The 16,293-nt window shown below is 54.8% G+C and overlaps 1 protein-coding gene across 3 annotated transcripts; it reads left to right on the top strand.

Annotated features, from left to right (window-relative positions):
- The first annotated feature begins 1,380 nt into the window (after nucleotides 1–1,380).
- On the top strand, nucleotides 1,381–15,087 carry AIFM3 (apoptosis-inducing factor, mitochondrion-associated, 3). 3 transcript variants are annotated; one of them, XM_006894568.1, is made up of 20 exons: nucleotides 1,381–1,411; nucleotides 7,015–7,228; nucleotides 7,366–7,475; nucleotides 7,668–7,777; nucleotides 7,862–7,906; nucleotides 8,106–8,202; nucleotides 8,305–8,417; nucleotides 9,540–9,626; nucleotides 10,032–10,123; nucleotides 10,206–10,336; nucleotides 10,422–10,537; nucleotides 10,646–10,717; nucleotides 10,798–10,861; nucleotides 11,187–11,263; nucleotides 11,347–11,464; nucleotides 13,666–13,764; nucleotides 14,020–14,095; nucleotides 14,437–14,541; nucleotides 14,821–14,841; nucleotides 15,048–15,087. In XM_006894568.1, the coding sequence occupies exons 1-20, from the start codon at nucleotides 1,381–1,383 to the stop codon at nucleotides 15,085–15,087; spliced, it is 1,818 nt and encodes a 605-aa protein (XP_006894630.1). The 3 variants fall into 3 exon arrangements, with proteins under 3 accessions (XP_006894630.1, XP_006894629.1, XP_006894631.1); XM_006894567.1 differs by lacking the exon at nucleotides 14,821–14,841 and having other exon boundaries at nucleotides 1,381–1,417; nucleotides 7,003–7,228; XM_006894569.1 differs by lacking the exon at nucleotides 14,821–14,841.
- The last annotated feature ends 1,206 nt before the right edge of the window (nucleotides 15,088–16,293 follow it).

The raw sequence follows: 16,293 nt of genomic DNA on the forward strand, positions 1-16,293 counted from the left end.
GATGCCAAGAGGGTAAAAAGAGCACGGGCCTGCCCAGGTGGCCTCAGAGTCACCGCCTCCACCTGCGCCTGTGCTGACACCTCTGGGACACGTGAGACAAGAGGCCAGATGATAGCTGGTCCTACCCTGATGATTCTCTTCTCAGCCCTCCTCCTCTGGGGTACACCTCAGAGCTCAGCCTGGGGTGTGGGAATGACCCAGTGAGCCTCTGCCTCAGCCCCACTCCAGCTAGACTTCAGGAAGAACTTACAGGGAAAACAGAAGGGCCAGTGGGACAGGCTTGTAAACCTTTGTCCTTTGTCCTAGGCCTTCCAAGTCCACCCTAGTAGGCCCCTCCCCTAGCCATGTGGCCTGCAGGACCTCAGGGTGATAGGGGGCTTCCTGGGCCCCAGGTGAGGAGCGGGGCGTGAGGCCACCCAGATGCTTGGCAAGCCTTTGCCCCTCAGTCTCCCCATCTGCTCTTGGGTGTGAGCTCCTTTCTGGAGCTCACTGGATGTTCTTGAAGAGTCAGGGGTGATGGGTGGGTGCTCAGGGCTGCTGGCCAAGGGCTGTGGCAGGGCTCCGTGCCTGACGTCCACCTCCCACCACATTGGGCCCCAGAGCTGGGCGGTAGCTTTTGTTCACAGCAGAGCTCGGTTTCCTGGGGGACCAATGGACTGGCCCAGTACACCCCAAACCAGCCCCCTCCTGGCCACTGCTCTAGGGAGAGGAGGGGCTGAGGCTGGACCGCCTCCTGGACCCCTGCCCTCCCCTGCCCAGCCCTGCCTTCCAGGCAGTAGCCTCAGTCCACTGCTGGGCAGGGATTAGGAGTCAGGCTGCCTTGGAAGAGGTGGGTATTCAGGCCTGTGAGGTGGGGGGAGACCTTAACTCTCACCCAAGAGGGTGGCAGGGAATGAGGAGGAAGGGGAAGCCAATCAAAGAGGAGGGTGTTCTCATGCCTGAGGAATGAATCCTAGGCATGGAGTCTCCTGGGGAAGTGGGGCATCCTAGAGGCCTGAGGGGCAGGAGGAGGTGGGGAGCAAAGACAGGAGCTGTACTCCCAGGGTGTAAGCTGACAAGGCTCACAAAAAGAGAAGAGGTGAGAGGGTGCGGCTGCCCTAGAGGGACCTGGCCTCCTCTGCACCTGCCTCCCCACCACACCACTGCTGGCCTTGCTGCCAGAGCCCCCCAAGTCTCTAGCCTCTAGTCTCTAGTGTTTCTAGCCTCTCTCTGAAATGCCTTCGTAACTCTGTCCTGATTTTCCTCTCCCTGCAGGCCTGATAAGCACCTCCAGCCAGAATGGCAGCCACAGAGGTATCTTGGAGCCCCCCAGAGGGTCTGCCCTCAGCCTGACAGCCTGCCACCTGTGCGCCTGTCCTTCGCCATTCTGGGCCACTCGCCATGGGTGGCTGCTTCTCCAAGCCCAAGCCAGGTGCCTGCCTCCTCCCCTCCTCCCTGCTTGGCCTCCCCACCCCCCTCTGTGCTCGCTGGACTTGAAGTAGGTCAGGCCAGGCAGCAGGCACTTGGAATGTTAATGAGCCAAAGGCAGGATAGGTTACAGGGAGACAGGCCATTCTTGGGGCTCCCCCTGCAAGTGGGTTCTCCCTCTCTGATTGGGAACTTGGAGTGCTAAAAGAGGAAGTGGCAGCTGGAATCTTTTTGGAAAGGGAAGGGGAGGAGGGTTCATGCTCAACTGTGAGTTGTACCCCCACCTGGGATGAGGGGCTAGAGAAGGGGTCTCTGGGTCTCTGGGACTCCTCAGCTGTGTGACCCAGGCACTAAAGCTATATTTTTGAGGCTATTTCTCTATACAATGGGCACATTAGCCTGAACTCAGGGTTCATGTTTTCTGACCTCCTGTGTGACCTTGGGACTCCACCTTGGCCTCTCTGGGCAGAAGTCTCCCATCTCCCCATTTACACAAGAAGGCCCTCCCCATGTGGCCTTGGTGACAGCGGGGGCATATTCTGGGTACTGGATAGATCAGGGTCTGTTCTCCACTAAAGGCCAATTAGTCTCCCTACTTCTCCTCTTGACATTTAGGGGAATGGGGAGGTCAGCTGTATGATGGGTGATTACACAGACTGAGAAAGACTGCCCAGCACCCTCACCTGGCCACCACCCTGTCCAGCTCTACCCATCTCTCCTTACCTGATACTCACTGGGCTCCATTACCTCAGAACCTGGGAGCCTGTCTCCTTTTCTGGGGTCTGATGGAGGGGAGGGGAGCAGTGATGGCTCTTCCAGGGTGCCCTGTGCCACCCACCCACTCTTCCCAACTCTTGTGCCATGGACAACTCAGCTCGCTCCAGTCCTGTTGCTACTTGCCTTTGTGTGACTGGGTTTCATGCCTTTACATCCTGATCCCAGCCTTGCTCCTTACGATGTGGCCAGGAGCTGGTGGGCTGCCAGGGGACCACACAGGAACTCCAGGACACCCAATGTGAGGACAAGCCACTCTCTCCACCCTGTAGCTTGTGCTAAGAACTCAGGTGTCTGGATGCAAACCCAGTGCTGCTCCTTCCCAGCTATGTGACCTTGGACAGGTGCTTCCATCTCTCTGAACCTTTTTTTCCGCCAGTGTGTGTACCTGGGGGCCCACCTTTTCAATGAGTTGTGCTTGGCAAGGCATCTGACACACTCTGGGAACAAACCACTCTCACCTCTTTGGGAAGGCTCTTATGTGGAGCTGTGCGCTTGTCAGTTTAGAACTGTGTGCCCTGGGCTTTCCAAAGGCTGGTATTGCAGAAGCACATCTCCTGACCTTTCAGAACTAAGATGTTAAGCATTGTCTTTGAAGACTACATATACAAGTTGTCTGCTCTGGACTGTGGTCTAGAGGGCCCTGGTCCAGGAGCTCATTCGCTTAGGGTGTTTGGTTCTGCCATATACTGTGGTGTTGGTATTATTAGGTGCTGTCGAGTATGACTCATAGCAACCCCACGAACAACAGACCTAAACCCTATTCTGTCTTGCACTATCCTCACAATCTCTGACACACTGGAGCCCATTGCTGTTGTCACTGTGTCAGTCTATCTGGTTGAGGATCTTCCTCTCTTTTGCCATCCTTCCACCTCTCCAAGCATGATGTCCCTCTCCAAGGAATAGCCTCTGCTAGTTACTGTTGTCGGCCAAAGGAGAAGACTGAGATGGGGGCACAAAGGAATGGGGTCAGGCCAGAAAGTGTGAAGGCAGGGGGCTAACAACTGGGAGAACTGCAGCTCCTATGCTACGCCTTTCTGGGTTTTTATTGAGAATCATCAGCTTTAGTTTGCTTGGTTTCACAGTCAACACTCTTGGCACCAGTAGCCAGGAAATTAAAAGGCATATTGCCATGGGAAAGTCTGCCGTTAGGAACCTTTCCAAAATGCTGAAGAGCAATGGTGTCTCTCTGGAGACTAAGGTGCGTCTGATACAGGCCATGGTCTTTGCAATCACTTGTTATGCATCAGAGAGTTGGAGAGTGACTAAGGAGGATAGAAGGAGAATTGATGCGTTTGAGCTGTGGTGCTGGAGAAGAGTATTAAGGGTACAATGCACTGCTAAGAAAACAAACAGATTCATCCTGGAGAGGGTTAAACCAGGCTGCTCCTTGGAGGCAAGGATTCTGAGGCTCCGTCTAACATACTTTGGACATGTTGTAAGGAGGGAGGGACCGGTCCTTGGAGAGGGACATTATGCTTGGTAGGGTGAAGGGACAGCGCAGGAGGGGAAGGCCCTCTATGAGGTGGATTGATTCAGTGACTGGGATAATTGGTCTGGGAGTGTCAGAGACAGTGCGATTGGCACAGGACAGAGCAGAGTTTAGGGCTGTTGTAAATAGGGTCATTATGAGTCGCTACAACAACAACAACAGGAAGGTAAACAAAGGAAAATCACAAGGGAGTAGTAAATAAAAACAAGGATCATGGAGAAGTCTTTTGTATATAAGGCCAAATTCTTCTCTACTGTTTATTTTATGCTTATCTCAGGAGGGAGAGATTCAGTAAATACAAACTAAGGATTATATAGACTCTTAAGGATCGCCTTGGTGCTACAGGGTGAATTCTAGCTTGTATCAGCCTCCCTCCTATCCTGAAATAGCATTTGGTTTATTATTAATATTAAATTTGATATTTAGCTTCCCACAAGTTACATGCCCAAAGTATGTGAGACAAAGCTTTGTCTTTCTTCCATGTAGCACTCTGGCTGCATCATCTCCAAGAAATATATTTATTTTTTTTGACAGGCACTCTCTTCTCCAGCACCAGATTTCAAAAATATTGATTCTTCTTCTCTCATCCTTATTCATTGTCCAGCTCTCAGCAGCCTTACAGCATATGTTGTTGTTATTAGGTTCAGTCGAGTCGAGCACACCTCATGAACAAAAGATCTGAACCTTGTTTTATCCTGTGCTATCCTTACACTTCCTGACACACAGAGCCCATTGCAGCAGTCACCGTGTCAATCCGTCTGGTTGGGGGTCTTCCTCTCCTTCGCCAACTCTCCACCCTTCCATGCCCTTTTCTAAGGAATAGTCCCTCTTCGCAACATGCCTAAAATATGTGAGGCAAAGACTCATCATTCTTGCTTCCAAAGAGCACTACATTTGAACCCTCTCCAAGTCATATCTGTTTGTTCTCCTGGCTGTCCATGGGATGTTTAATGCTCTTCTCCAACACTACAGCTCAAAGGCATCAATTCTTCTGTCATCCTTATTCATTGCCCAGGTCTCAGATGCACAGCTAATAACTGGAGAGACATATAGGCATAGGAATATGGAATTATCCCCTGCCAGGCCTGTGTGTGGTCCTGGGTGTTGTTGGTGTCTGTTCCCCTTGCCTCCTGCCTGCATGCCTGAATGCCTAATTGTGGATGAGTGCTTATGGCTAATACTGTAGGAGCAACAGCAGTGCAAAATGGTGTCAGCCATTGTTGACTTGTGCACTTCTTTTTCTTTGGTGATTGTATCCAGCCCTTTTGTCTAAGGCACCTCTGGGTGAATTAGAACATAAATATATTGTTTAGCTGCCAGTAGATTAAACCCTGTATCACCCAGGAACGCCTGTCAGGACTACCTGAAGACTTTCCTTTTCCTCCATAACTGCCAGGAAGCACAGAGGTTATGTTGGGGAAATGCTGCTTCCCACTCTGTCTGTTGGCTCCTCTGGGTTCATGTCAGACATCTCTGTGGCACCACAGAGGAAAGCACTGTTCTCCCTGCCTACTAACAGAGTCTGCTGAGGTGCAGAGGGGCTGACACTGGGCACACTGAGGCCATGGGGCAGCTGGGAATCAGAACCAGGTCAATTCGCTTCTGGCAGAGAAGCAGAGGACCTTGCCCAGCCATCGCCATCCTTCCACAGCTGCTGACCAATGGCTCCCCATGAAAACCCTGTCTGTGCGCTTCTCAGAGCCTTCTGGAAGGAAGTGGAAGATGGAAGTGGCCTGGCTGGGCTGTCATGTGGATTTCTGCCAACCTGTCCCAACCAGCTCCTTCCCCAGACTTCACACAGCGTCAGCTATGTCCAAATTATTTTTATTCCTTCTGCAAACATTCTAAGGCTGTTAGGTAAAGAAAAGCCCAGTCATAGTTCCCAGTGCCACCACCAGAGCCACTGTAGGCATGTCTGGATGTCCAGGTGCCTAGTTCCCTGTGGTGTCCTGGCCTCAGCTAGGGGTTGAGATGAGGAAGAAGGCATGGAGTCTGATCCCTCAGGCTCCAGGGTTAGACCAGGGTAGGGGTATGGCCATAGCAGGAAGGAAGGACTGGGCCAACTGAGGAGCCCCCACCTATGAATGCACAGGTTCTAGGAAGGATGAAGTTGGGGTGGCTTAGCGCCTGTGCCCTGAGTTCTCTGCTTCTGAGTTATCAGGCTGAGGAGTGGCCTGCAGGCTTGGGTGCCCTGGGAGAGCTGCCCCCTGCCCATGTGGCACCAGGGGCTTAGCTTATTTCACTGCTGCCTCCTCCAACAGCAGCCGCCCAGGAGGCAGGATTATCTCCACTGAGAACCCTGTTTATTGTTCTGTTCTAATTAGAAAAATACCCACCATGTGTTGTGGGGAATTTGGAAAATGCAGACAAGTAGAAGAAAGTGTGTCTCCACCTGCTCCTCGCTGAGTGGACTTCATGGGCTGTGAGGAAGGGTCTTCCAGGGGAAGGCTGTTGCAAGATCTCCTGGACCCAGTCTCCACACAGATACCTGTCCAGGTGTGCGCACACACACGTATCCCACATGTCATAGACACACACACACACACACACACACACACACACACACACCCATGTGCACCTAGAGGGCCTGACTCTGCATTCAGAGCCACCAGAACCCTAGTGTTGGGTGTGATGAATGATTGGATCTCGGTGAGAATAGCCACTCTGAGAAGCCAAAACAATATGATGTCAATTGGGCACGTGCTTTTTTTTTTTTTTAATTTCAAGGGAAAACTAGCCAGCCTGTGGGAAAGTTGCAAGAGTGGGATGTGAGTGCAGAAATTTGCACTATGATGTGCAGAGATGTGAGCAGGGCAGCACCTGGCTCGAGAGCCACTTGCTCACAGCTGGGACACCCTAGATGCAATCTCTTGAGCCTCTGAAGACTGCAGAGTTCTTGGTGTCCCCAGAGTCTGGGGCTCCTGAGTCAGAGTGAGAATTAGAGCACCAGGATGGTTTCTGGGAAGGCAGGAATGATTGGAAGTCCCAGTGGCCACTCCACCTCCCACAGCAGAGCTGTGCCCTCCAGGGTCCTCATGGTGAATTCTTGCAATTCCAGCTCTGTCCCTTTCTTCTGAGGCAACTGTGGACTTGAACCTCTAGCCTCTTGCTTAGCAGCTGAGTCCCTTAATCATTTGCATCATAAGGGATGGAAGAAGCATCATTTACAGGCTCCCTTATTAGCCCTGCTGCACCTGCTAACCCTCTCTGCTCTGGGCCTCTTTGTGGGAGATGTAGGTGGTTTTCCGCAGAGGTCCAGGCTAGATCCCTCACAGGCTGGTGGGTGGAACTTAACTTGTGGAGGGGAAGGGACCCCACTCACTGTCCCACCCTACCTGCAGTGGAGCTCAAGATTGAAGTGGTGCTTCCAGAGAAGGAACGGAGCAAAGAGGAGCTGGCGGCCAGCACCAAGGGCAGTCCCCGGGCTTACCAGGGCAACAGCACAGCCCGCCACTTCCATGCTGAGGAGCGACTGCCCAGCCCACATCCCTACCCTGGCGCCCAGGATTACGTGGAGGCAGCTGTCTGTCACATCAAGGACCTCGAGAATGGCCAGTGGGTGTTGAGCCCTGGGCAGGGGTGTACTGGAGGGCGCAGGCTGGGGAGGGCTGAGTCCAGCTGGCGGGCAGGACCTGGGGGCTGCCAGCTGCTGCCTGATGCACAGTCTGACCACCTCAGTACAACCCTACCAGGATTCGAGAGGTGGAGCTGGGCTGGGGGAAGGTGCTACTGGTGAAGGACAATGGCGAATTCCACGCCCTGGGCCACAAGTGTCCACATTACGGGGCACCCCTGGTGAAAGGTGAGAAGCTGGCTGCACAGGCCACCCCCCCATGGATATTCTGCCTCTAACTTGGTCACACCTCACTGCCACCCCACCCAGTCAGCTGTGCCCAGGGCTCTCATCAATTGCGGGGGAACTTGTGAGCTATAGGGAGGGACACTGAATGTTGGAACAGAGGCTCCTTGCCCTGTCCTGTCCCACCTGTCCCAGGTGTGCTGTCCCGCGGCCGGGTGCGCTGCCCTTGGCATGGAGCCTGCTTCAACATCAGCACCGGGGACCTGGAGGACTTCCCAGGCCTGGACAGTCTGCACAAGTTCCAGGTGCGGCTAGGATGTGGCTCAGGGGTTCAAGGTTGAGGGCCTGAGTCCTCTGGGGTCTGGTTCTGAACAGTGCGGCCCTTACAGGTGAAGATTGAGAAGGAGAAGGTGTATGTGCGGGCCAGCAAGCAGGTGAGGTGCTGCCTTGGGGGCTCAGATGGAAGAAGGGGTGTTCTGGCCCTGGAATGGCATGTGCAGAGGCCTGTGGCAGGGGTAGTTGAGTGCACAAAGCAGGAGAGAGTTAAAGGCTGTGTAGTGGGGATTGAGGCTGACCCCTGCATGGATGGCAGTTGCCTAGCACCCAGGCGCTGCTCTTCCCGGCCATTGCCAGGCCCTGCAGCTGCAGCGAAGGACCAAGGTGATGGCCAAGTGTATCTCGCCAAGTGCTGGCCACAGCGGCAGCACCAATGTGCTCATTGTGGGCGCAGGTTGGTAGTGGGGGCAGGAGGCAGGGCAGGGGCGGGGCAGTGGAAAGGGAGGGAGGGGCGGGTGGCGAGAGGTGTCTGCCGGCCTCCGGCCCCTCCCCTCAGGCGCAGCTGGCCTGGTGTGCGCTGAGACCCTGCGGCAGGAGGGCTTCTCCGACCGAATCATCCTGTGCACGCTGGACCGGCATCTTCCCTATGACCGGCCCAAGCTCAGCAAGGTGTGGGGAGGGGCAGCTGTGGGCAGATTAGGAGTGAGCTCCCCTCTTCCCCCAGCCCCAATCAAGTCCACTGGGAGTTGGGCCAGCCGTCTTTTCCATCACTCCACTCAATCTTGATGCTCAAAAAAAAAAACCAAACAAACCAGAGCTGTGTCCAGTCCCATCAGCTGTCTCTCTGTGTGACTTCAGGGCCCAGCTTCAGGCTCCCCACACTCTTGAGTTCTCTTTCTCTTTGTGATGCCCGTCCAAGCTTCAGGCTCCTCAGCCCCCAAGTTTTATGTAATCCCTGGCCCAGCTCCAAGCCCCTCTGGGCCCCACGTCCTCTCTGTGTGACCCCTGGTCTAGCTCCAGGCCCTCCTGGGGTCCATGCCTCTCTGTGTGGCCCCTGGCAAGCTCCAGACCCCCCGAGCCCCATGTCCTCTCTGTGTGGCCCCTGGCAAGCTCCAGACCCCCTGAGCCCCATGTCCTCTGTGACCCCTGGCTCAGCTCCAGGCCCCCTTGAGCACTATGTCCTCTCTGTGTGGCCCCTGGCTCAGCTCCAGACCCCCTGAGCCCCATGTCCTCTCTGTGTGACCCCTGGCTCAGCTCCAGATCCCCTGAGCCCCATGTCCTCTCTGTGTGACCCCTGGCTCAGCTCCAGGCCCCCTTGAGCCCCATGTCCTGTGTGGTCCCTGGCTCAGCTCCAGGCCCCCTTGAGCCCCATGTCCTCTCTGTGTGACCTCTGGCCCAGCTCTAGGCTCCCTTGGGCCCCATGTCCTCCCTGTGTGACCCCAGGGCCTAGCTCCAGGTCCCCTTGGTCCCCACGTGTTTTCTGTGTCACCAACCCCTAGGCCAGATCCAAGGCCCCCTGGTGCTGTGTCCTCTCTGTGTGACCCCTGGCCCAGTTCCAGGCCCCCCTAGGCCCCATGTCCTTTTTGTATAACTCCCGGCCCAGCTCCAAGCCCCCTTGGGCCCCATGTCCCTTCTAAGTGACCAACCCCGGGTTCAGCTCCAAGCCCCTTGGTGCTGTGTCCTCTCTGTGTGACCCCAGGGCCCAGCTCCAGGCACTCCAGGCTCCCTGTACTCTGCTGTAAAACAGAGTAGAGGCATCTGGCTCCATCTTGAGCCTATTGTCTCCTGCAGTCCCTGGATGCACAGCCGGAGCAGCTGGCTCTGAGGCCAAAGGAATTCTTCCGCACCTATGGCATCGAGGTGCTCACCGAGGCCCAGGTGTGTGGCTGAGCAGGGGAAACTGAGGTCCAAGGAAGGCTGTGGGCTGCATGGAGCCTTCTGGACCTCCTGCTAAGGTGGCCTGTGGGGGGGTGTGGGTGTGGTGTGGTGTGGAATTAGGCCTTTTCTCTGGTTGGTCACATGCAGAGCCCTGGCATATAGGGAGACAGCAGCCCCAGGGCTGAGATGTAGAACGAGGAGGAGCCTGAGATCACAAGGAAATGAAATGAGCATAAAGAATGAGGAGCTGACAGGCAGAGGGAGCAAAGACCGCCTTGGATGTAGGAGCAAAATCCCATGTGGGCTTGGCTGGAGGTTTTGGGCTCAGGGAGTCCCATCAGATGGGGTGGGCAGCAAAACCAGTGTCTGCCCAGGCCCAAGCTTGCCTATGACGGTGACCCCCAGGTGGTTACTGTTGATGTGAAGAATAAGAAAGTAGTTTTCAAGGATGGCTTCAAACTGGAATACAGCAAGCTGCTGCTGGCACCGGGGAGCAGGTAGGATACCAGGCAGAGGGGCCAATTAGGGCCATGAGGGCTCTGGCTGGGGGGACACTCCTCAACATCCCCACCGTTTCAGCCCAAAGACCCTGAGCTGCAGGGGCAAGGAGGTGGAGAATGTGTTCACCATCCGGACCCCCGAGGATGCCAACCGCGTGGTGAGGCTGGCATGGGGCCGCAATGCTGTCATCGTGGGAGCTGGATTCCTGGGTGAGCAGCCGGCGGCAGGGGGTGGCCAGGATGCCAGGGGAGGTGTCAGGGGTCATTTTCTGGTCCTGCCCCCCCCCCCCCCCAGGAATGGAGGTGGCTGCCTACCTGACTGAGAAGGCCCATTCAGTGTCTGTGGTAGAGCTGGAGGAGACCCCTTTCCGGCGGTTCCTGGGAGAGCGTGTTGGTCGGGCCCTCATGAAGGTATGTATGCCCACCACACACTGTCCAGCCCTGTAGGGCTCCTGGGTCTCAGGGAGCTCCAGCTGGTCTCCAGCAGGCCCTTCACGCACAGCCCACCTGCCCAAACAGATGTTTGAGAACAACCGGGTGAAGTTCTACATGCAGACGGAAGTATCTGAACTTCGGGCCCAGGAGGGCAAGGTGGGCGCTCCCCCCAGGCCTTTGGCCCTCTGTTCCTCTGGCTCTGGAGCTAGGCCCACCTGCTTACCCCCTCCCCACAGCTGAAGGAGGTCGTGCTGAAGAGCAGCAAGGTGGTACGGGCAGATGTCTGCGTGGTGGGCATCGGTGAGTGAGCAGGCAGCAGGACTGTCAGCATACCCTCACTGGGCCAGGCCCTGGTGACCATAGGCTTCCCCCTCCCAGAGTTTCCATTTCCCAATCTGTAAAATGTGGATTCTTGATTGTGCCCACTTGACACTTGGGCCTGGCCTGGGCAGTGCCCACTGTGGCCTCATGCCCTGACTTATGCAGACCTCTGATAGCAGAGTGTTCTCTAACTAGACCCTGCTTGAGCTCTGGACTGGGCTGGGAGGTGTCAGCTCTGGGGCTGGGGCCCAACCTCTCTAGGGGACTCTGTGGGACTGGAGCATGGACATGTGTTTCTGCCCAGGTGCGACACCGGCCACTGGCTTCCTGAGGCAGAGTGGCATCTCTCTGGACTCCCGAGGCTTCATCCCAGTCAATAAGGTGGGGGCTGGGCTCTGCTGGTGGAGTGGAGAGGGCCAGGTCTGAGCTCCCTCACCACATTATTGCCTGGCCTTTCCTCTCAGATGATGCAGACCAGTGTTCCAGGTGTGTTTGCAGCTGGAGATGCTGTCACGTTCCCCCTCATCTGGAGGAACAACAGGAAAGTGAACATCCCACACTGGCAGATGGCACATGCCCAGGGTATGACAGGGGCTTGGCTGCCCCTAGACCTCCTCTGCAAGTGGCTGGCCTCAGTCCCTGGCTATATTCTTGGGCCCTCCATGCCTCTGCTACAGCTGTCTAGCAGCTTTATCAGGGTGTTTGTGCCAGCCCCACGGCCCATCCCCCCAAAAATAGAAGATGAGGCCGATGGAAGGCCCAGCTGTGACAGATGACACAGGGGCCTCGCCTTCTATCTTATGTCCTCAAGGACACTTGACTGGCAGGATTTCTCTGAGTGGCCTAAACAGTTCCACCAAAACTGTCTGACCAGTGTCTTTCAGGGCCTCAGTCCCCCTTGGGCGATGATTCTGTGAGCTCAGTTGCCTTGGCCCTTGGGAAGGGCCCATCTGGACCTGGGGACCTTGGCTCAGTAGGGACAGGTGTCAATTTCTGTGGAATAGCATCCTCCTATCAGAGGCCACCATGCCTCTGAGTCTCCTAGTACAAAAACGGTGACAGAAACATCACACATGGTGGGACAGGGCTTTAAAGGACAGAAAAGAGTTTTCAGTTTACTGAAAAAGACCCAATTCTCTGCCATCGAGTGGAAACCAACTCAGCTGACCTTTTAGGGAGTTTTCGGGGGGCTGACAAGGGGCTGTGGTGTGTGCAGGAGGATTGCTGAGGGTAGATTCGAACCACTAGACAGGCGCTGTCTTTGGTTTAGCAGCACAACCCCATACGGGCTACACCTCTAGCGCTCCTTTCCTCACAGTTTGCTATGGTTGTGTACCATGGAGTCAGAACCAACCCATAGCTGACCCTCCAGTGGGTTTTCAGAGGCAGTGAACCACACAGGAGGAGAGCCCATCCTTTCCTGGAACCGCAAACCACATACCTTGCAGTACAGCTTGCAGTGCTGCCTCTTACCACTACACCAGCAGAGCTTCCCTCCTCAGAAATCTGAATTCAGGGTGCTGATTTAGGAGGAGCTCCCTCCTCTCAGCTTTTCCGCCTGGCACTCCTTTGTTCCTTGGCACACTGTGTGACATCTGTTTTTCCCTGTCTTTGCTCGATTCTGTGTGTAACCTGCTCTTATCCCAAAGGCACGCAGTTTGAATCTACCAGCTGCTCCATGGGAGGATGGGTAACCACCTCCGGTGTGATTTATTGCTTCCAGGAACTCACTGGAGGGTCAGCTATGAATCTGTTCCCACTCAATGGCACATGACAACAAAATGGCAGAAACTCAACTCATTACCATTGGGCTGAAACCACTCATAGCTCACTCTCCAGTAGGTTTTCAGAGGCTGTAAACTGTGTAGGAGAAGACTGCCCATCTTTCTCTCACAGAGCAGCTGATCAATTTGAACCACTAGAGTTACCTCCTTTGTGTGAACAGTGAAGCTCCCTAGGGACTACACCAGTCACCAGCACTCCCTAGCATGGCAAAGGAAAGCCTATTTTCAAATGTGTCATTGTTACCATCAAGTCGGAACTGGCCCATAACTGACCCTCTAGCATGTTTTCAGAAGCAGGAAATTGCACAGGAGGAGATTGTCCATCTTTCTCTTGCAGAGCAGTGCTGAACTGCATACCTTTAGCTTCAGCAGTGTAGTTCCTTACCACTAATCCACCAGAGAGCCACATACAGTAACTTTGAAGCACATATTTTAGGGAGACACAGTTCAATCCATATACCCACCAAGCCTTACCTACTCTATGTGCATAGTGTAGACCCTGAAAATCTGGGTGCCAGAAGGTTAGCTACCTCACTATCTGACTCCCAGTCTAGGACATTAACTCTTCCTGCACCTCGTTTCTCTTCCCTCTGTCTTCACTTTATCTGAGGGTCTGCTGCATGAAAACTATCAAGTTCAAAGTCCAAAGGCGCTGCGAGGTCAGGAGGAGTTATATGTTTCACTGAGATGACCCAGAGGATGTCCACAGAAACTCGCAGCTGGGATTCTTGGGCACCAGGCCTCATGTGGTCACTTCTGCTTACCTGGTGCTTTGCCCTCACTTCAGGTCTGTCCAAGGCCTCAGGAAACAGACCTTCTGGGCCCAGGGAACCTCATTTCAAATTCCCCAGAGGAGGAATCTAGTTGGTTAGCTTTGCCACAGGTTGCCCTTCCCTGTCACTAATGCTGCAGGGCAGCAGGGCCGCAAGGACAGGGGAAGAGTATGCCTGGCAGCAGGCTGCATGGAGTGGTTTTGGCCCTCACTCCCTGGTCCTGCAGGACGGGTGGCTGCCCAGAACATGCTGGCACAGGAGGCAGAGATCAGCACAGTGCCCTACCTCTGGACTGCCATGTTTGGCAAGAGCCTGCGCTATGCAGGTAACGGGGTCTGTGGGTGGGAGGGTGGGAGGAAAGGCTAGGCTCGAGTTCAGGGTTCCAGTTAAGCAAATAGAGGTAAGGCCTTGACCATACTAGAAATGAGCACCTAGGAGCTCGCTGAGGGGTGGGAACAAGAATCAAAGAAACAAAGTGGGAAGCAGGGTTGTGAGGGGTCCTGGGAAAGTCAGAACCCCACAGATGGGCCCTAGCCCTTCTGGGGGCTCATACAGGGCTGCCCACCTGCCTGGCCCACAGGTTATGGAGAAGGATTCGATGATGTCATCATTCAGGGGGACCTGGAGGAGCTCAAGTTTGTGGCTTTTTACACCAAGTGAGAGCAACTGGATAGAGGGGGGCAGTGGGAGCTTGGTCAAGGGCAGAGGGAGGTACAGGATTACTGTGAAACAAATGTAGTACAGGTGCGAGGAGCTCCACCTGTCACCTCAGGACAACACTCAAGGTTGAACAGGTAGAGGGGTGATCTGGGACAGGCTCATCCCTGAACTGAAGGTGAGAAGCTGGGAGAGCTGGGTACTTGGGACACCACTGCTGTCCACCCAGGGAAGTGGACAGCCATACCCTGTCCCAGGTGGATAGAACACGGGGTCTGGGTATTTTGAGGTGGGGTCTGCTGAGAAGCCAACTTCAGGTGCAGCAACCCCCTCCTAACAGAGGTGATGAGGTGATTGCTGTGGCCAGCATGAACTACGACCCTATCGTGTCCAAGGTGGCTGAGGTGCTGGCCTCGGGCCGAACCATCCGGAAGCGGGAAGTGGAGTGAGTAGGGAAGAGGTCTGGGGGTGGGGATGAAAGGAGAGGGGCCTGAAGCCCCATCATTCCCAGGGTTGTCTGCATTATGACCTGTAATTTGGGATGCGAGCGGGAAAGGGGGCTGGGGGGACAGTTACTGCCTCTAGCAAGGGTGAGACTCTAGAGACAAGACAGGGAGCTGGGATCCCAGGGTGGAAGAGGGGGAGCGACAGCTGGTCACGGTGGAGGAGCCCTGAATCCTCTGCCTGGCTTTTTTCTCTGTCTCCCCATCCTGCCCTCGTGAAGGCTGTTTGTGCTGCACAGCAAGTACGTGTTTTGACCATTCTGTATTTTCTCACTGCAGTCCAGAGCCACCTCTGTGTATCCCTTTCTGCCCAAATATATACCCCTTGACACTAGGGCGTGGCATGAAGTGGGCTTCATGCTGCCCTCACAAGCTCACTGTTTGTCGCACTTGGAAAAGGGAACTTTGTCCTCTTCTCCCCTGATCTCTCCTCCCCTCATTCCTGCAGGACTGGCGACATGTCCTGGCTCACAGGGAAAGGATCCTGAGCTCACACATCTGAGGAGACCTGGGCAGACAGGCTGGGGCACAAGGGACAGAGGCCAAGTTCTCCAGGGAAGGTGCCAACCTCCGTGTTTTCAGATTATCCCAGGAGAGGATGAGCCCTGCCGGTGCTTGCCTTCAGCTGCCTTTTCCTCCCACTCGGCAGTGGAGAGGCCTCAGCTTCAAGAAGATGCCTTAGCTGCCACAGACGGCTAACACCAGAGACGGACTAGTCTCTGCTGCTTCTCCCTGTTCAGAACTGCTTCCCTGCAGAACCCTACAACATCTTAGACAGGAACTCAAAATTAAAAAGCACACATTTGCTGATCTCAATGAATTCCAGCATGATTGGGCAAACACAGAGGGAAAATATTCAGTGCTGCATGAAGGCTATTCAACCTGTGGGCATCTGGAGGGGCAGCAGATGATTTTGTGGCTGGGGCCCTCTCCAAGGAGTGCTTTGGATGTAAACTTTGAAGGGTAAAGGATTTGAGACAGTAAATACTTCTACAGAGGTGAGTGGGTGGCATTTAGGTGCATTTGCCCACTTTAGACTAAGGGCTAGGTTCTAGGACAGACCCTGTTCTTCCCTCTGCTCCCTGAGATACTTGAATCTCCAATTTACAGGCAAAGTACTGTGAGTTTGGCTATGAGGTAGAAAAGCAAGGCTGGGAATACACAGTCCCTGTCATGTCGCTTGTCAGGCAACAAGAATGCTCCGGATAGACCCACAGGGCCAAAACTGAGATGCAGGTAGGTAGGGTACGCCACCTACATGGAACCTCTCATCTGGGGGTCTGGAGAGTGGCGAACACTTATAGCAAGACACGCGCGCAGATATAGCATGCTGGAACTACCGGCCAGAGGAGGTTTCCGGTGCCGCATGCGCCTGGCCAGCACCAGGGGGTATGTGAGAGGGGTTTGGGACAAGAGGCCGCGTTCATTGGAGAGGGAAGCTGGAGGGCGGGCTTTAGGACAGACCGTCACCATTCATTGGCGGGGGAAGTAGGTGTCAGTGCGTCGAGGGAAATATTTTTCAGAAGACAGAGGCTTTCTAGGAGTGGCGCTTCGGAGCCGGGAGCATTTGTCTCGGTATATTTTGTCAGGATCCCCCTCGTGCTTTTTACAGTATCTGAAAACCTGCTGGAGGGTCGGTTATGATTCAGTTCCAACTCGAATGCGTTGAGTGAAGCAGATAGGCCAGGCATGAG

The sequence above is a fragment of the Elephantulus edwardii genome, unplaced genomic scaffold (assembly GCF_000299155.1).
Source record: "Elephantulus edwardii isolate Elephantulus edwardi_28Jun2011 unplaced genomic scaffold, EleEdw1.0 scaffold00146, whole genome shotgun sequence".
NCBI lineage: Eukaryota > Metazoa > Chordata > Mammalia > Macroscelidea > Macroscelididae > Elephantulus > Elephantulus edwardii.